Here is a 24,717-nt window from a genome sequence, read left to right on the forward strand (position 1 = left end):
TAGCTTCAAATAGATTTGTTATCTATAATTTTATTGACTTAAGGGCTTCATTTGTTTTCAAGTCAGCTGTATTTGTTCATCTATATCCCTTTTCGTACACTTTATATGCCTGATATAGACAAATGATCTCAAAGTACAAAGGAGTCAAATGCATTTGTTTTATTGATCTATTTTACATTAGCTTTTATTTCTTTGTGCAAATACCGCAAAATAGCAGTAATATCATGGAATTATGCTCAAAATTGTGTTAATCGCTGACTTCAGTCATGATTCAATGGCGCTTTATTCATGCTTTCATGATGACTATTATCCAGATGGAGCAATCTAATTACTAGAAGCAATACTTTGTAACATATTGTCACTGCTTTGCCGAGTGGATTTGAAAGTAAAATACTACCACCTCCAGGATTTGCACGTTACTACATTTTTTAATGAAAAGATTGGATGGGCAGTCTATAAGTTTCTGTAGGGCAAAAAATACATTCGTGTGATAATAGAATAGAATAGAATAGAATAGAATAGAATAGAATAGAATAGAATAGAGAGATTGAGGGATGGTCTCTATTCTATTCTATTCTATTCTATTCTATTCTATTCTATTCTATTCTATCATAGATTCCCCAATGCCTTTTCCAGGCAGTCTTTCTGGTGAGCTTTTATTTGCTTCACTCTTTTAACACCTGCAATGTTGCTGCAATGTGATATACTGTACTATGTGATAAACTCGTTACATGCGCTTTTTCTATTGTCCCGACTGGGCGGTGCTTGGTTAGTGTCACCACAGGCAGTAAGTCCCGCTCTCCTCGCTTTACCCGATGCCCCAAATGAAGCGCCCACGCGCCTGTGGTTCAGCACAGCACCGTGTCCGCCGTGGACAGCGCGTTTCAGGAAGAAGTTGGCGCCTGAAGCTGCGTATGCAGTTAGCTGATATGCTAACAGCGAGTATGCAAAATTATTGTTTTTAACTGTATTTGCGCGAACCATTACGCCGGGTTTCCAAAATGAATGACATGGGTATGTATACGTGACTTTGGCTTAACAAAACATATATGTTTCGGTTCATAGCACTGCGAACTACACGGCAAAAACAAATGTGAGTGAAGACTCACTAGGCCTCGACTAATCTCTGGAACAACACTGTTTTTCCCGATCAGCTGGAGTCTTCCAGCCTATTCATCATAGGCAGTATTGCTGCACAAACAAGGGCATTACTCTTTCATTTACATCACGATAGTGTAAATAAAACTAATGTGATTAAAACATGTAAATATAACATTTGTTTGAGCTGGGCCATCTTTTAAATTTGTTTATTTTGTGTACAATTAGTTGAATAGTTTACAGAGCCGGAAAAAAGAAGAGGCATTTACTTATTTACTTTTATTTTGCCATTGATAGACATTTCGTATGAATGACACCTTCATGCACTTGGTGAATGAAAACATGGAACTCTTCCCCTCATTGTAGAGTTCAACGTGCCCCTGTCCTCCCTGGCCCTGCTGGTGCCTCCGCTGCGCCTCATGTCCGCGGTGATGTGGGAGGTGGTGCGGCAGAGGAACACGCAGCACTACGGGCGGCTGGAGGAGTTTGTGTCCACCGTGACAGAGGTGGTGCCGGAGCTGATGAGCAGACGGGAGGGCAGGCTGCTGTCACTGGGGCTCAGGGCCAGGGTGAGTCTGTGCTACTTAGACTTTGTATTTATGTATCAGGATTCTTCTTGTCCTCCAGCCTTGACCTTAAAGTTGGTTGTCCTTTAATAGAAAGTTTGCATCAAAGTAAAATGACCCATGAAAACCCTGCATTATTGCGTTTTGTACAGTCAAGCAACCAATCGTTTTCTTGCACCTTATCTGGGGTCAGCAGTAGGAGCAAAGATGCCCAGACTCCCCTATCCAGGCACACTTCCTCCAGCTTTTCTATGTCACTTCAGCTTGTCCTAGGTCTTCCTCGGGGCCTCCTCTCAATAGGACGCACCTTCCTAGAGCCCCCTCAGCTGGCTACAGGGTGCACCCCCAGAAAGAGGGGGATCTTCTTCATAGGAAACATGCAAAGGAAACTCATTTTGATCACTTGTAGTCGCGATCTTGTCCTACATCCAGGTGTTTAAGTTACAAGTCCATTAAATCAAACCAGCCAGATTAAAAAGTTTCACCACACGTACCTACACTGTTACTGTAATCTCTGCTCACTTCTGATGACCTATTGTTGAGTAACACATGCTATCAGGATTTTTGCTTTTGTAGTTAATTGTAGTTAATTTTTCCCCACAATTATAGACAACTCTTGAATTGCTCCGCTCTGAGCACCCTGAAGACCTGAAGGCTGTTGAGACGCACCTGAAAAGAATCAGATCGTCTTACATTGACGAGGTTAGTGCACATTCCTTTTGCACATTCTCTAAACATTTATGTTTTAACTTTTATTTGTATAATCATGTGTATAGACAAATGATCATGTAATTGAAGCACCGGAAGCAAACTTTATGAAACTGGTCCAAGGACTTATTGAGGATACTGATGGCAGGGAGCACTTTCTCAAGGTAATGTAGAATATTTAATGGTGGATGAAAAATCACCAAAGATCGTGTTTTAAGCCGTTTTGATCCAAACAGAATGTGTTTCCCGTGGAGTATGGTCCTGATTTTGACACCGCACTTGAAACTTTGGTTTGTGAATTTTTCACGAGATTGGAGGAACTGCTTCCAATACCAGATTTTAAACAGGTAAGTAAAATAAAATGAATCCCGAATGTTTCATCTTTGATTTTAACATTTTCTCTGCCCCATCTGGGTTAGACTGCTTCATGGATCAGTGCTGCCCCCTCTGTCCTAGAGGAGTACATGCAATGTGTCTCAAATGGAGACGATCTGAAATTTCTTTTGCAAAGTAAACAATGCCATGGCAAGCTTGTGAAGACCAGTGTTGGTATGTAGTTCTTTGATATTTTATGTGTTTCAAATAGATGAAGATATAAAAATAACAAATTGTCCTTTACAGCTCCATTTCCATCAGATGACCTCCTGATCCCCTCGCTCTCGCTGCCTCCGTCACTGGAAGTTGCGATTGCTTCACACCCGAGTGCTTGTGACGATGACAATAATGATGTTCCGCAGATTGTCATTTTTGATGAAGAGCTTTCCACAAACCCCTCCACATCAGCGGACTTCCCTGAATCGCCAAAAAGGTCGGACCTGTCTCTATCTCCTCGTCACTCACAGCAGCCTGGGCTGCATAAATGTCCAGAGTGTGATAAATGTTTCAAGCACCACTCTGTCCTGATGGAGCACCAGCGAGTTCACAGCGGCCTGCAGCCGTACAACTGCTCTGAATGTGGGAGGGCCTTTAGAACTGCTACTCTGCTCGCAGGGCACCGGCTTCGCAAATGCAGGAATGCAGCCTACATTTGCATTAAGTGTGGAAACACTTTTCCAACATCACTGGAGAAGTTTAGACATCATTGTCCCAAACGAGGGCGTAGCCACAACTGTGGACAGTGTGGGAAGAGTTTCCAGAAGTCAAGCAGTTTGAAGGACCACCTTCTCACCCATGTTCAGAGCCGCTTCTTCAAGTGTAGCCACTGTGGTGCTGGCTTTTCTGGGATAGGGGACCTCAAGTATCATCAACAGGTAGATCATGACAAGCCCTATGAATGTAAGCAGTGTGGGAAAAGCTTTATCTCCTCAAAGAGCCTGTCTAAACATCAACAACGTCATGAAGAAGTTGGTGAATTCGATACAGTGAACTCAATGAGTGGAGGAAAACATAGAAATAGCAGCTCAACTCATTGCACACAATCAGTGTCTTTTTCTCGAAAAACTGTCAAAAGTGTTTACCAGCGTGGACGAGTAACACACAACTGTCCACTGTGTGGCAGGAGCTTCAAATATCGCTTTGAGTTTTTGGAGCACCAGAGGTTTCACACTGCAGTGAAGCCATACAAATGCTCCCAGTGTGGAAAGGCGTTCAGAACTGAGGCGCACCTGTCAGGCCACAGGAAGAGAAAGTGCACAAATGCAGCTCATATTTGTACAAAATGTGGCTGTCAGTTCAGGTCACTGCATGAACGTGTCAGGCATCAATGCGTGCAGCTGCTCACGAAATATGAGTGTTCCCACTGTGGGAAGACGTTTAAGATGGCGCATTTACTGAGGAACCATCAGCTGAATGAGCACCAGCTCCCCTACAGCCCCAACCACCGCTTCAGGTGTCGCTACTGTGACGAGACCTTCCCCGGGATCAGCGAGCTCAAATACCACCAGCGAGTGGACCATGAGAAACCCTACCAGTGCCAGGAATGTGGCAAATGTTTTCTGTCGGAGAAATGTCTAAACAACCACGAGCTGCGGCACAATGATGAGCGTCCGGAGAACTGTGTGGTTTGTGGGCGTGGCTTCAGGAACCGCTATGATTTAAAACAGCATATGCGCACGCACACTGGAGAGCGGCCCTACCAGTGCACTCACTGCTCTCAGTGTTTCTCTACAGCCGGCGGTCTGAGGAGCCACAGTAGAGTGCACACCGGAGAGAAACCCCACGTCTGTCCTGACTGTGGGAAGGCCTTCTCTCAGATGGGAGCCATGCGCACACACAGACTCACACACACAGGCGAGAGACCGTTCAAATGCACCGTGTGTGGGAAAGGTTTCACCATGGCACATAAAGTGACAGTTCACATGCGCGTCCACACGGGGGAGCGCCCCTATGTCTGCTCCCAGTGTGGAAAGGCCTTTTCAGATGGAAGTGTCCTGAAGCAGCACATGCTCAATCACTCAGGGGTTCGGCCGTACCACTGTCAACTCTGTCCTAAGACCTACACCTGTCTGCACCACCTGAGGAGGCACCTGAAGAGCCACGCCAACGTGAGCTGAGGGAAAACTCCTCAGGACATTACTGTAAAAGACAAGGGCAGTGGGATTGATGAAGCAAAAGCACAATCCATCAGGAGCATAATGAAGTCTGTATGATTTGCGTGAAAATGGGATTTGAACATTATTAACTCCATCTGTGAATTCTGTTGGTACTGATAAATATTTTTGGAAAGTTTTTCTTGTGTTGGGTCTTGAATATATAAAAGCAAAGTTTCTGTGGGCTATATAAAAGTCATAATAATATGCATTGAGCCAAAGATAAGGCATTACATTTTGATTCCAACAAGCATTAAATCTAGAAAATTTGAAAATATTGGCCATAGACTATAATGTTGACATTGCTTTATTTTGTTTATTCCATATCTCTAGCTCTATCAACATTACACAAAATAAAAATTGCAATTAAATTGTTTAAAATTCTTTCCTCAAAAATGTTGCCCGTAGTGTTTACTAAATTAATTTCTTGAACATTCAAAGTTCCCCTCATATATACAGTATATATAATATATGTGGTTTTAATTATTGTAACTAATTGCTATAATTACATGAATTACATGACAGTAACAAGCTTGAAAGGACATGAGTTAAAAGACACAGTTATGCGATTAGAATTCTGGGTTTTGGCCCGTAGGTTTTATTTGATTGGTCTGCTCAGGTTTAAAGAGGGAGAAGAGCTGGGAGAGACATCCAGCAAACTGTCATTTGGCCTGCTACACCTGTACTCAAACCCACGACGTTGGGGGCAGAACAGCGCTCTGCTATATGTGCTGCAGTCATGGGATGCCCAAAGTGCAGCCCACTGACCAGTTTCCATTGGGCCTCAGGCTTCTTGCTGACTTGTCCCACATTGCTTAAATTGGCACTTTTTTTTGAAAGTTCAATAATCCTACACGATTATAATCTCAGCAATTTAAAGTTTGTGTGTGAGCCAGAGCTGGCATTAAGTTTCCAAGCCAAAATAAAGGTGTTTGTTGCAAAGTTACGACCTTTGCTAAATGCACCCACATGTTTCACTGTCTGTGGCCCTCATTAGCAAATGTACTTCAATATGGGGATCAAGTACAGGAAGTCCAGCTCATTTCACCTCATTAACATCATTTACACTGTCCCTCATCCAGTTTGCCATTTCCTTTCACTAGCACCAAATACTTCCTATATTAGTTAGTATTAATAATTCTTGATACAACCTTTCTTTTCAAATTGAAATAGTTGTGTTTACCTCTTTTACCCTCACAGTCTTTGATATAGACACCGCTAAACAATACCCCCATAAGCGAACCCCCTCCATGTGGACCACAGAGCAGAGTGAGGTCATACCGTTACATCCACATGCTGCCAATGGTTTCCATGTGTGCACAATGAACGTTAAAGTTGAGCTGGAAAACCATTTCTCTTTTTTTTTGTATTTCATGTTCTATGTTTACGGTTCAGCTCAGTAAGGCGTAAGAATATTTCAGTCATGTGTAATGCATCACACCAAGGTCATTCATGGCAATTGCAAACAGTGAGCAACAGCTTGTCAGTTTCCATGTTTAATATTGTAGTCCCATGTCTGCACAATAGCACTGCTGTTTCAATATTCCTGTTCTTTCTGACTCAGATTCTTCTAATCTTCTCTGACGTCTGTGGGAAGTCTGTCTGCATCCTGACTTCCATCTGCTTGCACTCTTTTCCTGTGATGTCTTTCTGCTGTTTTATCTGCGGCAGTCTCCCCAGGTTACACACTTTCTTAATCCCACCTGCTTAATTTCAATGCAATTACTGCCATGGTCCCATAAAATGCACGTGGCTCTGATGGAAACTGGAAACTCTTTGGTGAGTAATAATTTCCCCTTGAGATTTATGAAGGAATGCATTCATAATGTAGACTGGTATTGAGACATCTTTGTGCTAAACGGTGTTCAAATGCAAATGAATTCTTGCAACACAATTTATAGACAGCTAGACATTTGCCAAGGATCCTGCAGATTTACTATGAGAGCCACTATTAAACACAGATCATTACCAGATGTCACCCCTCTGCTCTCTCTCACTCTCCATCCTTCCTTTCCCTTCTCTCTCTCTCCCTCTCCCTCCCTCCCTCCCTCTCTCCATCCTTCCTTTCCTCTCTCCTCCCTTGGTGATCTCAGTGGAAAAACTGAGTCCAGGCCAATGCCTTTTCTGCAGAAACCCACCGTTTAAACACAAACAAAAACCAACATCCACGGCAACCGAGCGGCACCCACCCACGCCAACACCTTGCCAGATGACCACTTTCCACCGCTGCCTCACTCTTCACCGGATTCTTCCATGAGGGAGCCTCAACGTAACCCGTAAACTACCTAAAAGTTTCCTCCATCGTGTGGCCTTAATGAACGCTAGATGGCAGTGTGTCTCCATCGCTTTAGCGCACAGACGTGTAAAATCTCCACGCCTCCACTTCTGTTGCTTTTATGATCAGCTCAGGCCTGGATGCCAAAGTAACCAGATGTAGGCTAAGCGAATACCCCCATAACAAATACCTCCAATGTGCCTCAGCTGCTTCTTATTAAGTCTGAGAAAAATTACACCGTTGTGCATTTAATTCAGCCACAACAGCCAAATCAAACGCCACTTCTTTGCGCATCCTCATAGTTATTCTCCGTGGACCCCTTTTATGGGAGAGATTTTGTGCAGCGTTTGACCGTGCGCGTTCCCGTTCATAGTTTCTCCTCTATGCGCGTGAACTCCTCCCTCTCCTCCCCTCCTCCCTCCTGGCCGTGCGCTGCCGTCCTCCTCTGCGCGCTCTGGCTCTCGCCTCGGAGTTTTTACTGCGGCGGAGCGCTGGATTCTTAAAAGTGACTGAAACTCTGCAACGGTACCGGGGCCTGGTGCCGGTGGACTCTGTGGGTGTGCTGGAGTGGCTGGGGTTGTTTCTCTTTGTTTTGTAGTTTTTTTGAGGGAAAATTGAGCATGGAGACCCTAAGAAGTCTCCTTGGGCTGCTGTGCGTACTCCTGGCTGCATCTCAGGCGCAGGTCCAAAGATCCAGATTTGCGGGTAAGTTTATAATTACAATAATTACAAGAATATGGGGAAAGTCGCATTAGATTTTTATTTCATCCTAAATTTGTCATGTTCATCACCATTAGGCATGAACTTACTGAGATGTGTTTGTGCTTAAGCTGTTTCCCACTGTTTGTGAAGTGAAATTGTTTGCCACTGTTTGTGAAGTGTCCAGATGTGATGTGTGTCATTGATGCTCCCAGTGAAAAGAAGAATTAACTGTAAGTGAGCAGTGTGAAAGAGGATGGTGGGTTAGCACATCTTCAGCAGGCCTTATCTGAACAAGTGTATCCCTAGAAATCAGAGCTTTGTAAGAGATGTCAGATGCCCCCATCACCAATAAACCCAGCCTCACAGCCATGATTGTAATGGGAGGCGTTCAGGCCTCAGTGGTCTGACAGGAAGTAGGCCTGCACTTGTCCTTATACAAACTTATTGAGGCCTTGTTGCTGCTGCAGGTCAGACTGATGTAGAGTGATGACACTAAACAGGCTCGACAACAGCTGTAAACCTGTCCTTGTCTAAAGAATTGCTCAGTTTTGTCGTTATTGTTTTGTTTTGCACAGAGTGTCCTGTTGACCTGTTCTTTGTGCTGGACACATCTGAGAGTGTGGCCCTCCGACAGAAGCCCCCTGCATTTTATATAAACCAGATCAAAGACTTCACCAAGCTGTTCCTAGATCAACTCAAAGACATGTAAGACATTCACAGACACTGCACATGTTTACAAGCAATTACCGAAATCATTTCCTGGTGGCTTAACCAAACCACATAATACCACCGACCTCACAGTTACCCATAAGACTCTTTACCCTTGATAAATTTTAAGTCATCAAAAACAGTACATTTGATGTCAGCACAAATACATGAATGGAGATTACAGATCCATGCAGGTGTAATTACTAATTTCACCAAACTATGTTCTTTCAAAATGGAAAAAAAGGGTGAACTTTATAGAATTTTCTTTGCTTACATCACATTAGAATTAATAACTCAATTATCATCATCTATATCTAAAATCTTTCCAAGAGGAATAATGAACCTAATCCAGCGACGACATTTTGTCTTTATCCTACAGTCGCCATCGATGTGACCGGTACCTGACCTGGAACTCCGGAGCCCTGCACTACAGCGATGACATTGAGATCGTGGGAGAGCTGATGGACATGAGCACAAGCAAAGACCAACTCAAGAGAGCCATTGATGGTATCAAATACATCGGCAAAGGAACCTACACCGACTGTGCCATCAAGAGGGGCATTGCAGAGCTGCTTGTTGGGTAATGTCTACGTGGAGTAATTAATAGAGCTCTGAAGTCTGAACTTACAGTACATAATAAAAATACAACATTGATAATAACGTTTTGTTTCCTGACTCCAGGGGGTCCAACTATCATGAGAACAAGTACATTGTGGTAGTGACTGATGGCCATCCTCTGACCGGGTACAAGGAGCCCTGTGGAGGTGTGCAGGAGGCCGCGAACGAGGCCAGGCAGCATGGAGTCAAAGTGTTCGCTGTGGCGATTTCACCTGATCAGGAGGTACTGTCATATACACTGGGAACTTCAGTGTTGCAGTGTTAATTTATGCGACTAAAATATAATAATTGTAGTCAAAGTAATATTTAGGCAAAATAAAATTGGACTACAACTAACTAAACTTTATGAAACTTAATTTATGACTAAAATGTCCAGATAGTTTCATGGACTAAACTATAAAAATGAGAAGCAGAGACTAAAATCATCCAAACTTCCAAAGACAGTTTGAAAGAGCCTTATATCATTTCAATCCACTGTCAAAGGAACAGCTCTGAGCTTTGTTCATGTGGGACCTTCAAGAAGGCCTCGATTAAACATGATTATAATAAATATTATGAATGCAAAAGTTGACTAAATCCGTCTTAAATTTAGGCGACTAAATGTACATGCAATTTTAGTCGACTCAAACTAGACAAAAATGTAAAAGAATTATTTAACTAAATCTTCTCGACTAAAATTAAATGACTTTTCCTTCAACATATGAAGACTAAAACTAAATTAAAATATGACCCTGTTCACTGGTCTAGGAGGGGGCACTTATGCAAAGGCACCAGGGCCAGCCTAAGCCTGAGGCTTTAAGCTAAATGTTAATTGAGAATCAAACACTGTATTTTGTTTAACTTGAATGCATACATTTTTACTAGTATGTAGCCATTTCCACATTTTTGTTGTAGTTTTTGTTGTGTATGATACATCAAATTGAAATGAACTTGTTAAAGGCCTTCACTGTACTCGGTCCCTCTTTATGGTATGGGACATGGGGTGGCTAATCACATGGCTTTACCCCCTGATCACCAGTAAACGACACTTTCTGACACATAAGGACACTTTTTTGGACTGTTTCTGTCATGGTCCATTGAGTGTCCTTGAGGTGACACTACTGTGGGACCAGGCCACATGGTTAAGAATCTCTGGTCTTAACAACTGATTAGAATCAGATATTTGCTCATACAATACAATCTAATAACAACTCATACAAAGAACCTCCGTGACCTCAGTCTGTACCTGTGTCTATTTGATTTTGCTTTTGTTAATTACTTACTGAATGTTGAAATATCTAATGTTTTGTCAGGACACCAGGCTGTCAGTGATCGCCACAGATCACGCTTACAGACAGAACTTTACTGCAGCCGACGACGCCAGGTCAAACAACCAACAATCAACAATTAGGACCATCATTGACATGATTGTATGTATCGTATATTACTCTCTATCAATTTGGCAACATCTAAACTCATTTTGTGAACTTTTGTTTTGTTTGTAGACGAACGAGACAAAGGATGTGGTATGTTGAAGACTTCTCAAATTGTATCATAATAATTCATTATTGACAAACATGACATCATTGCTAATGTGCCTTTCTCTGTGCTCTTATCTAGTGCTGTTCGTTTGACTGCAACGTAAGTGCTTTATTTTGTTAGATTTTACTAAATAGTACTTTTCAACTCCATCATTACATTAATCTTTATGTTATTTCACAGGCGCCTGGTGGACCTAAAGGTCCAGACGGTGACGGTGGCTCTAAGGTAAGATGATTTTAAGATTTAGGTAATTATGCACTGATCATTTTTGATGATGCTGATAAACTTTTGCTTTGTAATCACAGGGAGAAACGGGTCGACCTGGAATGCCAGGAGAGAAAGGAGATATTGGAGACATGGTGAGCGTTTTCACTTCTCTGACATGCAGCAAATTGAATACACAATGCAGCTTATGTTTTCTAATGAAGCTTATTATCTGTGTTTTAGGGCAGCATTGGAGATCCTGGTCCTGTTGGTTACAGTGGAATGAAGGTACGTCCCTATCAGGAACTCAATGTATATATAGATACAACCTGAACACTGAAATCGGACATTATTATACATTATAATTATTGGATTACCAACAACGCTTTGCTGTGAGTGCTTGTGGGAAGCCGGTGATTACAAAGAGAATTTTATTTTGTTTTGTTGGAAAAACATAAATCCTTCATTGCTGTTCTGTTTTCACATCTCTTAAAGGTTCAGAATGCCCAGAACTAAGGTGGACATATAGAAAATCCCAGTGCTGATAACTTGTTTATGTGTTTACAGGGAGACCGTGGCAGCAGAGGAGGGAAGGTGACACAAACGCTCATATTTAAATTGATTTAATGCTTTGTTTAGTGCAATAATGGATTTTTATCAACATTCTTGGTGTTCTGTGTTAGGGTGAAAGAGGACACAAAGGCTACAAGGTGAGCTGCCAAGTATTTCCTCGTTTTTCATCTATAAACCTTTCCCCACAAATCACTCACCATCCACTTCTTTCTTTTAGGGAGACAAAGGCCAGGGAGGAATAGATGGAGTTGATGGACGCAAGGTAAACGGATCTAATCAGCGATGACGCGATGCAAAATGACAAACCTGTAACTTGAAGTATGTTTTGTTCATCTCTAGGGAGAGCCTGGTTTCGCTGGCCTTCCTGGCTGTAAAGGGTCTCCTGGGTCTGACGTGAGTACCCCTTTCAATGTCATTCCCAATAAACACATATTTTCATTCACTAAAGGAAGGACTGCAACCCAACTGTTTGAGTAGAAGGAGAGGTATTGACTTTTTTTGAGTTTTGAGGATATTACAATGTCTCTCATCAAAACCATACTATATCTGGAGTAGTTTTCTGAGCCACTTGCGCGTGTTTGAGATATCTTTGTATCATTTCTAGTGACTATTAATTGGTGTCTATTCTTAGTGCCGCGATGGCAACTTATACATTGCCCCTCCTGTTTACCCTGAGCTCCACCTCCTTTGCCCCTCTTCGCAACCAGCAGGCTTTTCCCTTACTTTTCCATTTCATGTTCAGACAGCAAACTACAGAGGTTTGTTGTGAAGGGGAGTGAAGGCTTTTTAGATCAATATAACATTTTTAGCCAACACAGTGTAAGATAGTGATCTAGATGTGTTTGAAATTATTCCAAATACTTGCAAAAAGCATAATACCCTCTCTTTAAAACTATTGACTGAAATTAAATAGCAACTTTCTGCACACATATTGTTCCTATCGATTGTGCACACGTGTATATGCACACATGCATGTTTACAGATTAGCCATTAGCTGTGGCTACATGTTTAGGAATGCCGTGTGTGCGTTTGTTTGGGGCCCGGGGTCACTCAAACTCCGGGGTCTTTAATCACACTTGGGTTTACATTCCCTCTGTCAGACTGTATAAATGAAGCGATGTAGTTGTCTTGTGAATAAACACGTGCATATGTGCGTTTATATCTGCTACATACACAGTCACTTTTTACATATGTGCTCAGATTCTCCTGGTTCTGTTTGGTTTGTGTTCAGGGTCTGCAAGGAGAGTCTGGACCAAAGGGAGACGCTGGTCCTTACGGGCAGAAAGGAGATAAGGTAAACAACAAAATTAGCCTCAGAATTGTATATCATACCGGCCTCACTGTGTCTTTCTTGATCATAGCGGTCACTGACAGAAAAAAGGACTTACTGCTTTACTTCTAACATTAATTAGAGTGAGCCATCAAAAATATCTTGATGTTTTACTTGTTTATATAGCCTTTTAAAGGTGCTTACTAACTACTAAGTTACGTACTACTAATATCTGCTTCTTCTGAGAGTTCACACTTCACTGTTATTGGTTCCATCCACCTGTCTCTCACTCAGAAAACGTTAGAGGAGAGTGCAGAGTTGTGGGAAAACTTAATTTTACAATATCTAGTTTTCTCCAAATGGGCAGATTCACAACCAAGGATCACACGACAACAATAAGTGATTAGAACGATTTCTTTGGCAAGATTTGATGAAGGAACAATGAGGATGCTGAGAGCATGAGGCCAAGAGTAGGAAAGAGGGTTTAGATGAGGGAAACATGATCAGTGACACTTACTATATCTGCTGTGTTCAGACACAGTTGTTGGTTCAAAGGGAAGTGTTTAAGGAGTGACTGAAGGCTTGGCCTTTATACTACTTTCCCTCAAACAATATCAGAGATGCTTTGGTTGATGGACCCCGAATGGGACAAATGATAACTGATCAAATTTATTTCAGGGTGATCCTGGAAAAGATGGTGAATCAGGACGTCCTGGGAACTACGGCCCTCTTGGACCACAGGTAAGGTGATGCACAGGTAACAATTGGTAAAAAAGCAGATAGGACTGTTTGATTCTAATATGCGTTTTGTAACAGGGAGATCGTGGCCCACCTGGAGCAAACGGCGACAAAGGTGAACGTGGTGATGATGTACGTTTCTTTTTTGGCCACTTTCTTTTTTTAAAGTTCTGAAATATAATGTGTGCATGTACAATCATCTGCTATATTCGTGTTTTTCAGGGTGAAACTGGAAAAGATGGCGGTCGTGGAGAGAGAGTATGGACAGTTGCTTTATTTGAGTGACAGTGTTTGTGTGAACGATGCCAGAGAGTCACTTCTGTGTTTAAATCCTTTTAGGGTCAAGGTGGAGAGAAAGGGGAGCAAGGTTCTCGTGGAAACAGAGGCGCAAGAGGAGAGACGGTACATGATTAACATCTATACAATATTCAATAAACAAGCCCTGAAATGGTAACAAAACAACAACATCGATTGGCATAAAACATGTTTAATACGTCATTTAATGTAAAACATTGCTTTTATGTTATTTTATGGAATGGAATGAAAGTTTATTTGTTCAGCGCTTTTCACATTACATTAGTCACCAAAGCACTTTACATAGTGTTGGGGATTTGTTCTTTATTTACTCCACACATGTTGGTGGTAACTATGTAAGAAGCTTCAGTTTCCCCTGGGAAAGACTGACAGAAGCGCTGTTGCGCTGACCAATACCATTCACGCACACACATTATTCATCCCTATTGGACATATTTTTAGTGGTAGGGAAAACCAAAGCACCTGGAGGAACCTACGCAGACACGGGGGGAGAACATGCAAAACTCCACACAGAAAGGCCCTGCCCGGGGATTGAACTCAGGACCTTCTAACTGTGAAGCGGTAGCGCTAACTACTGCTCTACCGCGCCGCCCGATGACGCATCTTGATGAATCTTAATTAATCAATTAATATGTGTTATTTATACTTTTATTCTGTATTTTAGGGTGAACCTGGACCCCGTGGAGAGCAAGGAAGGGAGGGCTCAACTGGCCCCAACGGAGACCCTGTAAGACACAAAATTGCTGATATTGGTGAACTGCTTTTGCAAGCCAAGCTTTAGCATTAACTTATTTAGAATCCAGAGGCACAGTTCAAAGCAGAAACCCTTTTTCTTTTGGGCAGCATCCTTTTTTTCCATTCGGAAAAACGGTTGGTTCATTGTGCTTGTTCAGGGGCGTACACTGGGCCTTAGCCCAAACAGAGGCCCACCTGGCGGCTTCCCCAGAGCTGCCCACTCCCTTTAAGCTTCATGTCCTCCAGCTCGTTCCCAGAGTTTACTTCTCCGGGGAACATCTACACTCAGTCTTTCCCCTCTGACTCACTTCTTCTCTCCCGCTCCAGCCAAAGCCTCACTATGGTTTTCTTAATAAGGCTCTAGGCAGTGTAATAATAATAACATGTTACAAGTATTAGTTGTGGTTACCTCCGTGATGTCACAAGTTTCAAAGGCTCTTTTGTGCTTCAGGACATCAGCACTGAATGAGCAGTGAACGTATAACCAACGAAAAACATGGAATAACTGACCGTTAGGACCCTCCTTAAATGGTGTTAATGCTGTGTCCTCAGAAAACACCTCGTAAATGGTTTGTGTGCATCAGCATCACTATAGCAGCAGCAGAGGTGCAGTGAAGCTGTTGTGCTGTACTGTACTGAAACATGATCACTGCTCACGTTGGACATCGCTGAATAACATTGTAAATGTAGATTTTGAAACTGTGCCCAGATTGGAAACTGTACTGATAATAAATGAGAAGTCATGGGAACATAGTGGTTTGTTCCATTTTAACTGTGTGAGAAGAAATGGATTTCAGTGAAATGTTAAGCTCATTACAAACCCCAGCTGCACTCAGCTGTCGTCAGCTGGAGACAATGCCAACACAGAGTTCAGAGGACACAGTTTTCAGATTGTCTTTAGTTGAGTTCGTAGTATTAAAAGCAGTTAGATGCCAGCTTTTTTAGGCATTGAGCAACATAACATTTCTGTACAATGTGTATTAACACAATAATCTTAACACAGGGTGTGCCTGGCAAACAAGGAGCTCCTGGCTACAGAGGCGACGAGGGCCCCCCTGGACCAGAGGTGAGTCCAAAATCACTCTCACGCTGCACTTATTGTAAAATACATTTGTAACTTTTCCACAATTTTTTTCTTTTGGCTTAAATTATGTGGAAAACACATCCTTTGCTTGTAGCGTGAGGCCAACTATAATATGTTTCTAATTGTTTCATTGCTCTCCCAGGGAGCCAAAGGGCCGAGAGGAATCAAAGGAGCTCCAGGAGACAGAGGCGTGATGGGGGACCGGGTGAGGGCAGCAGCCATATTGTGTGATGAGTATTGTTCAGATGTGACATTGATGTTTGTCTCTGAATCTTAGGGAGATGATGGCCCCCCCGGAAACGGTACTGTGGGCTGTAATGGTTTCCAGGTATGTTTCATCACTTAAAACTGTAAACATTTCTGTTTGATTGTTCTGAATTTAGACATAAGTACATTTGCTTCTTTCAGGGTTATCCTGGGCAGCGTGGAGACCCTGGCGAGCCTGTAAGTCTTACTTAAACATTTAATCTCCCTGAATTAGATGCTGAGTGTAGAATAACATGGGTTGTGTTGTTGTTAAAATAGTTTTGAGATAGCCCTGATTAATTGTATTCAAACAACCTATAAATGCATTTCTGACTCTCTCTCCTTTTCCATCTCATCTTGTGGTGACCTCAGGGTGGTAAGGGAACTCCAGGTCCAAAAGGAGACGATGGAGAGTCCGGAGATCCAGGCCCAGACGTGAGTGTTTTTGCTGACCCTGTTCCTCTGTCTTGACCTCTTTTGATCTCATTTGATGAGTTTAAAATCCCTGTTTGGATTAACAGGATGTGAGTCACACGTCTGGTGTTATCTCACTGTTTATTTTTGTTACTTTTAATGACACCATTTCTATTTCTCATAGTTTAAAATATACTTTTTCTGTTGCACGTACAGTGCGTCTCGCCCTCTGTTTTGCAGCTGGAAATGCCTTCATGAGTAAATGAGAACAATTGTGTGTGTCTGTGTGTGTGAGACTTTGGGATGTTGAGCTGAAGCAGCTGTGTATATGCCGTTGTCAGGGATACGAGGAAATGAGCTGAGGAGATGAAGGGTTTCTTTTTGTCTCTATGGTGTGTGGCCACTGTACAGCGGCCGTATAGTGTATCACTTTAACACTTTACCCCTGGCTTCAACTCAATGGTGTTTACATTGAAATTACAGCATTTCCAAGGTCTCCGTTTTATGACATAAACATTTCTGCACGTTTGGACTTAACAGTCATCTGTACATCGGTGACCTCTCGCCCTTCTCTGCACAACCCTCACGTCTTTGTAAGCTTTAAATCCACAAGGTCAAAAATGTTTGCAGCTCATCGAGGTTTTGTTTTCGCAGAGGGCACGATTAGTTGCAGCTGTCCATAGACTATCACTGAAGATTTGAACTCCAAAACGATAACCCCAGTCTCCTTATTGATCTTTTGAACTTTTAGACCCTTATGCCTCAAATTGTTTTCCAGATGAAAAGTGGCAGCTATAGAACAGATGAGTTCGCTTGTTTTCCAGTAAGATGTGCTACAGTGCCACCATCCCAACAGCAAAAACAAAGCATTCCTTGTCCCCATCTGTTTTAATTTTTAGAAGAAAGTTTTATTCCTGGCTTCATTCTTCTTTTTTTGCCAAAAAAATCCAGTAATGCCAATTTAATCTAAAAAGGTACTACAAAAAAGGAGGAGAAATATGGACATACAATGATTAAGATTGTGGATTCAGACCAAAGTTTTTTTAGTTCTGGGGTAAAGGCTCCAAAATGCAGTAATAATGAGCAGAGCATCTACAAACCATGTCACACCGTGAATAATCGAATTGTTGAATAAAACTAGATTAATGATTGTTTTACCTTTATAATTAGAGCAGTGGTTCTCAACCTGGGGGTCGGGACCCACAAGGGGGTTGCGAGACAAATTTGGGGAGTCACCAGATCATTTAGATAAAATATACATATTTTCATTAGCATCTAATGTTTTATTGTAGCATGTGCTATTTTACCAGAGAGCCATTATTTGATTGTAGTTTGATGAATTGTATTTTAGCCATTTGTTTTTTTCTTTGTTTTTTAAGAATTATGTAGGCCAATGTTCCTATTTTTCACGGTGTGACCCGGGCGGGGGGTCACGAACCCCTTTACCTGTTATAATGGGGGTCGCGGCTCCAAAAGGTTGAGAACCACTGAGCATACAAGAGTTTGCAGGCACAGTGTGGCCAGGGGCGACAGGATGACATCGTCAAGGGCGTGTCTTAAAGATGAAGGTAGAAACAGCTCACGACCTTTGACTCCTAAACTATGCGCCTATCAGTTCTAATACTCCTAGGAATGAAAATGCGTATGTACGTTTTTGGATACACGGCCACATGTTATGAAGAGTGGCGCTTTGATTCAAGGTCAGGACATGAGCGTCTGTGTGTGATATGGCCCGTGCTAAATCAGTGTGTTTGAAGTTTTGTAATTTGAAACGTGTGTGGATTTTAAATGACCGAACGTCCAGGTGGTTGGTATTACTGACTTCTCTGCTGATTTCTCTTCTGTTACTGCCCTGGTGAGATTCTTGTGATGAAGCAGTACAGATCCTGCGATTTGTGTCTGCTTCACGTCAAACCTTAAAGATTTATCACCTGGGTTTGAGTTTAAAATGCCAGCCTCTGCCTCTTGCTGACCACAAGGCAGTTTGTTTTATGCATGTTATATTTATTGCTGTTAAAGTTGTGGGGAAGAAATCTGGCGAAGGCAGGCACACAATCTCAAAATAACACATTTTTATGTATTTAAATGGTTGCAAAAGTAAAACTCAATTTACAGCACGCAATGTCATAACGGTCAACACACTATTGAGTTATGAAAGTATTAAATGATTTTGCTTCTCAGTTTGAAATAACTAGGGTTCAGTTTAGAACAAAAAAAGATACACTGTGTACCCTTTATTTATCATTTTTACCACATTATTGTAAACTCTCTGAGGGTCATTTGCAAAGCATTTTTTCCCCCTCATGCTGCATTCTCTCATAAATGCATATGATCTGAGGCGGTGCTGGGGGTGACGTATTACAAAAGTAAGCAGTTACAAAATATATTGTAGTATATTGTATTGTATATTTTCAGTAACTAAGGAATATAACATATTACTTAAACAAAATACGGCAATACATTAGTCATTTTAAGAAACAAGCGCATTTAAAGGGTTTGTACTGATGCACAAAAATAAAAAATGCCAAACTCCCCCAAAATAACCTGCAGCCTGCCAAATCATGTTGTCGTCTAAACAAAACACAAGAGAATGGGGAGAGCGAAGGAAAAAAATCTTTGATTGCACTTTTGGTTGGTGGCATTATTACTATTTTCAGTTTATATTTTGCCAAAAGTAACTCAAAGTAGTGTAACTCAACTACATTTTTAAACAGTAATATGTAATACAAACATATTACATTTTTAAAACTGTAACTAATATAAAATAAATTACAACTTTAAAGTAACTTGCCCAACACTGATCTTGGGCCGCAATAAAGTAATACACATGATTTCAAATGGTGAATTTGGTGTAACTTGTCCACAAATAGCTACTTGCTATTTAAATGTCTCTAGAAATTCTTAAGCAGTCAAGCCTTTAAACTCAAACATAGCCAAGCAATGAGTTTAGATATTCTTTGTAAAATACAGCAAAAATAAATATTCCTGACTGAAAACTCAAATCTTAAGAGGACCTCACATCTCGCACTTACATCTACATTTTACACACTTGACGTATGATTATTTGAAAATGTCGACAGCTGTTGGCAGTCTGTCTCAAATGATTATCCTTGTTTAAACTTTTCTCTGTTGTCTGTGGGAAAAGTGATTGTCGTGTAAAGCTCTTAATTCTCCACACTTTTATACTCTGCCTCACTATGTCCCAGAGCAGCTGCTGAAGTCTCGCTTCTGTGTCCAGCTGCTCATGTTAGAGATACTGAACATGGGTGTATCCACACTTTTCATCCGACTGGATTTAGAGCTTTCAGTAGTATTACTAAATAAACAGTAATAAAACTGTATGCGCTACTACAATGTCCACAGCCCCTCTGAGGAGGCCAAGTTAAACTGTAAGAATGAGCAAATAATCAAGAGATACTTTTTGTTTAGGTTTACTTCTACTTTACATAAGGACATGTACCTTTTTAACATATGATTTACATGACTGCAGAAGTTTTAATAACACATAATTTTACAATGTAGTTTTCTCTTTTTACAGAACAATGAGCCTGGGCCTGCTGGGGCCAAAGGGGCCAAAGGCCACAGAGGACCTGAAGGCAAACCGGTAAGACAAACTGGAGCATGAAACACTGATCTGAATGTGAACAAGTACAGACTTAGAACACATCCATCCACTGTCCACAGACTCCTCTGTCAGTCATTCGTACTCTTTGACTTTTGGAGAGGTGTGGTATTTTTCATTTTCCATAATCTGGTGATGGACAATTGTGACCGAACAGGAGCCTCTTCTGTTTGTGTTACTGTGTGTTACATTACAGTGGTTTACTCTGAGTCACTGGGAGCTTTCTGAACATCAAACCACATGTAAAAACACAGAAATTATACCCATGACTCAGTGCAGAGGAAAGAAATGTGTAATCCTACTACGCTCACTGGCAACTGAACTGGACTTCTGTTAAAATATTGATCTAAATATAACAGTAAACAGCATCAGCGCAGACATCGGAGCACACTTGTTGACCCCACCTCATGCTCTTCCTCCTGCGGCTCTGGCTTCTGTCTCCCCTGCATATTTCTGTATGAACTGTTTACGTCAGGACTGTTCCTCTCTTCCACCCTTCATCTTTCTCTCCCTCTCTTTCTGTCTTTCTGTTGTGTGCACGGTTGTCTGCACAGATCTCAGACCTCACCACATCTTTGTCACGGAGAAGAATGCTCTTAAACCGAGTTAAATGTCTTTTAAAACAAAACAGATGGCTGCCACTGAGTGAAAAAAATATGCTGTGGTAACAAACCTTTGGAAGATGTTCATGCTGTTGCAGAGATAGTGCGTTCAATGTGTGGGTGTGGATGTGGGTTCACAGACTGAGGGAGTTTGGTTTGCAGTCAAAGAAGTTATGGCTTTCTCCCAAAATCACAGTTTTCCACTTTAAAAGAGGCTTTTTCTTTGCTATTTCCTCAATCATTGCAGTGAATTACTGTATCAGCGACGTTATCTTTGTTTTTTTGGCAGGGACCTCCTGGGCCGCCTGGACCAGCAGGAACTGATGTGAGTATAAAGACCACTCCGGATGGACTCATTTTAGCTCCAGCCCTTCATTAGAAAAGTAGTATGACATTAAAACTCCCCAGAGACTTTCAAGACCTTTCTCTGAAACTGATCCAGTTTGTTTAGCCTCAAGGCAAACATCCAATTTCCTGAATAAAAACACTGAAACCCTCCCAGCAAACATTCAGCGCGGAATATTCAAATTCTTTTTCTTCTCTCCATCTTTTCTTTGAAACTTGAAGCTCCGTTTGGGGCAGGCTGCATTGTGTTTCACAGTTTCATAGCACTTATGTAATACGCCTTAAAGAGTCCATGTCCGAGCTGTAAAGTGCTGTCTGCGTTACTTTTCTCCTCAGGAATGTGAAATTCTGGACATCATCATGAAACTCTGCTGTAAGTTTGACATTTGCATAAAAACATGCAGTGCTTACATATTGTACGATACACATATGCTCCACACATTGAGAACCGTGTCAAGCCCAAAGAATGCAAGCGTTTTTCCACCTGGTTAATTTGTGTTTGTCTTTTACATGTCCGCTGCACTTCATAGCCTGCTGTGGTGAGTTTGTTCTCCGTTTAAATTGCAGTCATTATTATAATTTAAGCTTGTTCTTTTGGGGTGATTTTGCTGCATTTGTTTCTGTTTGTTTCCAGAGTGTAAATGTGCACCCATGGACCTGGCCTTCATCGTGGACAGCTCTGAGAGTATTGGCCTTTCAAACTTCGCTCTCGCCAAAGACTTTATCATCACAGTCATTGACAGACTGATTAAAGACCAACACGTCAAGGTAACGCCTGTCATACATCATGCATTTTCATTTATACATATTTTGGCATTTATAGGTTTAACAGTGGATATACAACTGTACAGCATGGAAAAGTCGCATCCAGTTCAGAGCTAAAAATATAAGCATAAATAAAATTCCTTGGTTTTTGGACATGGCCCTTGCTATGACTCTGCTCTTCCATTTTGGATATAATTACTCAGGATGGGCGGGACGTAGAAATGTTAACGGAGCCAAAAGAAGAAGTGTTTAGAGTAGACAAAACACTCTTGGGGAATAACTGTGTGGTATTTCTCTGCAGTTTTCGGGTAACGAGTCGACTGTGAGTGTGGTCCAGTACAGCGGGTCCCGGGCTCAAGAAGCCGTGCAGCTCGGCATCAGCACCAACAGCCTCGCAGAGTTCAAACAGTGAGTTGCACTGGGGAAAACAGGCTCTAACGAATGATCCACAAATGTGAAGCTTGATCATTTACACCGTATTTGTAGCAAGATCCATCATCCAGTCTTTATACCACCTTCCATCACTTTACATAAACCACTTCTCATTTCCATCCATCTCAAATAATGACACCCCAGAGAGTGGTGTGATAAACAGCCCTTCACTGATTATGTTTTACTATCATTTCCACAGTTAAATAACTCTGTCCTAAGCCTGGACAAAGGGTTATATGGGGGAGTCAGACATGGCAGACATTTTAAAATCAGTCCAACATGTTGTATTTATTTACCAACTTGATTTGCAATGCCATTTTGTTAACAAACAATTAGTCAAAGTCAGACTGGGACTAGTATATGGTTAAACGGTGATACTGTGTGCGTGCCCAGGAAGGTGAAGGATCTGCCGTGGTTGGCTGAGGCCACGTACACAGGAGAGGCGCTGGAGTACGCACTCAATAATACCATCAAATTAATGAAGAAGGACAACAAGGTGGTCATCGTTCTCACCGACGGACGCTCGGACACAGACAGAGACAAAGTCCCCCTCAACAGACTCTGCGGACAAGACATCAGGGTACTTCCTCCTGCATCACACTTACTAACATATTTATTGGACCCTCTCAATTTACTCATTTTACTCGTAGGTTGGAGGTGTAGGAGTGAAGGACTACTCTGGCCGTGTGCCAAACCTGGAGCAGCTGGGGGATGTGGTTTGCCAGAGTGACTCCAAGAAACCTGGCTTTTCTTTTGTTCGTGACAACTTCGCTGAACTTTTGGAGGACACTTTCCTGCAGAACCTCACAGCCAAGATCTGTCAAGGTATGGCCTCAATGTCATCAATATTTTACAGTGATTCAATGTTGCGTTTTATTTTCTCAACAATGATTAACACGTAATAAATGGTCTTTTCTAGATAAGAAGTGTCCAGACTACAAATGCCCAAGTGAGTATCTTTCAACTACAATAAACCGTGTTAAAAGCTTCTCCTAATACTATTCTGGTGTTTGTGTTTTAGTCACATTCAATAGAAACCATGACATCCTGCTGATGATGGACAGCTCAGCCAGTGTGGGGGAGAAGAACTTTGAGACCAGTAAGACCTTTGTTCGTCGTCTGGCGGAGCGTTTCATTGACCCTGACCGGAGGAGCCCCACCGTGCGCGTGGCTGTGGCGCAGTATAGCCGCGCCACCAAAATGGAGCAGGCTCTGACCACCAACCTCACAGAGCTGTCTAATCGAGTGGAACAGGCCGCTTTCTCCAACGATGGCACCGACGTGCTCCAGGCCATGGACTTTGCCATTTCGCGTTTACCGGACCGCGGGGATGCGTCCGGCAGCAGGAGGAAGGTGTTGCTGTTCTCCGACGGCAGGTCCCAGGACGTCACCGCAGCCTCACTATTGGACAAGGCCCGTAAAGTGGCTGGAGCCAATCTGGAGCTGTTTGTGATCGCGGTGGGCAGCCAGGTGAACGAGGCCAACCTGCGCGTGCTGGTGAGCCGGGGGCAGCCCGATGACATCTCCTACGCACAGCGCCACCTGTTCCGCGTGGCAGACTACCCCTCTCTACTCCGCGGCGTCTTCCACCAAACCGTGTCCCGCAGAGTGGCCATGTCCTAAAGCAGAACTGAGAACACAGAAACAACATGCTTTAGATTTTTAGTCCCATGATTATTCACTTTCATTTACAAGACACTGTGCTCAACTTTATTAAAATGTTAAAGAAATGACAAATGATTGTGTGGTTGGCCAATGAATCTAAAACAGTTCACCCTGGGTTTTGCCTTCAAGGTTGGACGTACTGTATAGTCGTATACTTTTTTGTTCATTTTCAGTTGATAATAACCTACATCATGGTGCTAAAGTATGCTATTGTTGTACAAAAGTGTCCTCCTTACTCCTTGGCAAAGGTCAGGGTTAACACAGAGCCATCATTTTCGTGTGTAGCTTTTGATCAGAGATTTTGACTCAGGTATTCTGCATCCTGGATCACTAACCCAGACATTTAGTTCATTAAACTCCCCCATAATATGCATAAGCTTGTCACTGAAATGCATTGACCAATGTTGCTTTCAAGTGGTGGATTTACCTTTTTCCCCAACCATCATTTTTTTTTACAACAACACAGCCAAACTAAACCACTTCAGACCCAACTAAAATAACCACACCTCTGAGTGCTTGGACACCACTTGAAAGCCCTATTCGATCAGCTAATCTACAGGACATGATCTTTGACCTGAGAGACTGATGAGGACAGGACAGCTGCGTGTGTGGAGCAGCATGTGTGTAATGTGTACTGCCCAGTGCTTTAGTGGACAGCACTCAATCGGATGGCGGTAATTTTCCCTCATGTGCCCCTGGGCGATGTTACGTAAACAGTGCAGGGGTCTCTGATTGGAATGACAGAAACCTGGTCCCCATTAAGGAGTACCTCTGTTACACCTTGACACTTGATCAATGACGCAGGAAAACAAACATCAAACAGAGAAGCACTGGACTTAAAGCCTTGTTACTTCACACACTCAACCTGTCCCAGTCCAACGCTGTACTGTCCTGTGGTGCTAACAATCCCAGTGTATCAGGCTGTTCACATGAAGAAACAAAAGACCCCTGTGTTGTAAAAGCTCCTTCAATAAAGGTTGCTA

The 24,717-nt window shown here is 42.2% G+C and overlaps 2 protein-coding genes across 2 annotated transcripts; both read left to right on the forward strand.

Annotated features, from left to right (window-relative positions):
• The first annotated feature begins 876 nt into the window (after nucleotides 1-876).
• Nucleotides 877-5,095, forward strand: LOC306972621 (uncharacterized protein). The gene is made up of 7 exons (XM_079569286.1): nucleotides 877-1,014; nucleotides 1,465-1,667; nucleotides 2,274-2,366; nucleotides 2,441-2,536; nucleotides 2,609-2,719; nucleotides 2,792-2,921; nucleotides 2,994-5,095. The coding sequence occupies exons 1-7, from the start codon at nucleotides 1,002-1,004 to the stop codon at nucleotides 4,862-4,864; spliced, it is 2,517 nt and encodes an 838-aa protein (XP_079425412.1). The 5' UTR covers nucleotides 877-1,001; the 3' UTR covers nucleotides 4,865-5,095.
• A 2,495-nt stretch (nucleotides 5,096-7,590) lies between these two features.
• On the forward strand, nucleotides 7,591-24,717 carry col6a1 (collagen, type VI, alpha 1). The gene is made up of 34 exons (XM_079568949.1): nucleotides 7,591-7,880; nucleotides 8,453-8,582; nucleotides 8,965-9,165; nucleotides 9,267-9,426; nucleotides 10,496-10,612; nucleotides 10,688-10,708; nucleotides 10,803-10,823; nucleotides 10,905-10,949; nucleotides 11,030-11,083; nucleotides 11,172-11,216; nucleotides 11,496-11,522; nucleotides 11,612-11,638; nucleotides 11,719-11,763; nucleotides 11,841-11,894; nucleotides 12,733-12,795; nucleotides 13,450-13,512; nucleotides 13,588-13,641; nucleotides 13,732-13,767; nucleotides 13,849-13,911; nucleotides 14,489-14,551; nucleotides 15,563-15,625; nucleotides 15,786-15,848; nucleotides 15,921-15,971; nucleotides 16,052-16,087; nucleotides 16,262-16,324; nucleotides 19,842-19,907; nucleotides 20,817-20,852; nucleotides 21,209-21,275; nucleotides 21,507-21,640; nucleotides 21,939-22,045; nucleotides 22,463-22,649; nucleotides 22,720-22,894; nucleotides 22,989-23,018; nucleotides 23,091-24,717. The coding sequence occupies exons 1-34, from the start codon at nucleotides 7,796-7,798 to the stop codon at nucleotides 23,690-23,692; spliced, it is 3,054 nt and encodes a 1,017-aa protein (XP_079425075.1). The 5' UTR covers nucleotides 7,591-7,795; the 3' UTR covers nucleotides 23,693-24,717.

The sequence above is a fragment of the Gobius niger genome, assembly GCF_951799975.1.
Source record: "Gobius niger genome assembly, chromosome: 13".
Classification (NCBI taxonomy): Eukaryota; Metazoa; Chordata; class Actinopteri; order Gobiiformes; family Gobiidae; genus Gobius; species Gobius niger.

Excerpts from the sequence above, each read along its gene's own strand:
- col6a1 (XM_079568949.1), top strand. The coding sequence starts at position 7,796 with ATGGAGACCCTAAGAAGTCTCCTTGGGCTGCTGTGCGTACTCCTGGCT. Across the intron at positions 11,895-12,732 it reads AAGGGTCTCCTGGGTCTGAC|GGTCTGCAAGGAGAGTCTGG; the intron begins GTGAGTACCCCT and ends GTTTGTGTTCAG. Across the intron at positions 13,642-13,731 it reads AAGGTGAACGTGGTGATGAT|GGTGAAACTGGAAAAGATGG; the intron begins GTACGTTTCTTT and ends CGTGTTTTTCAG.
- LOC306972621 (XM_079569286.1), top strand. Across the intron at positions 1,668-2,273 it reads CACTGGGGCTCAGGGCCAGG|ACAACTCTTGAATTGCTCCG; the intron begins GTGAGTCTGTGC and ends CCACAATTATAG. Across the intron at positions 2,367-2,440 it reads GATCGTCTTACATTGACGAG|ACAAATGATCATGTAATTGA; the intron begins GTTAGTGCACAT and ends TCATGTGTATAG.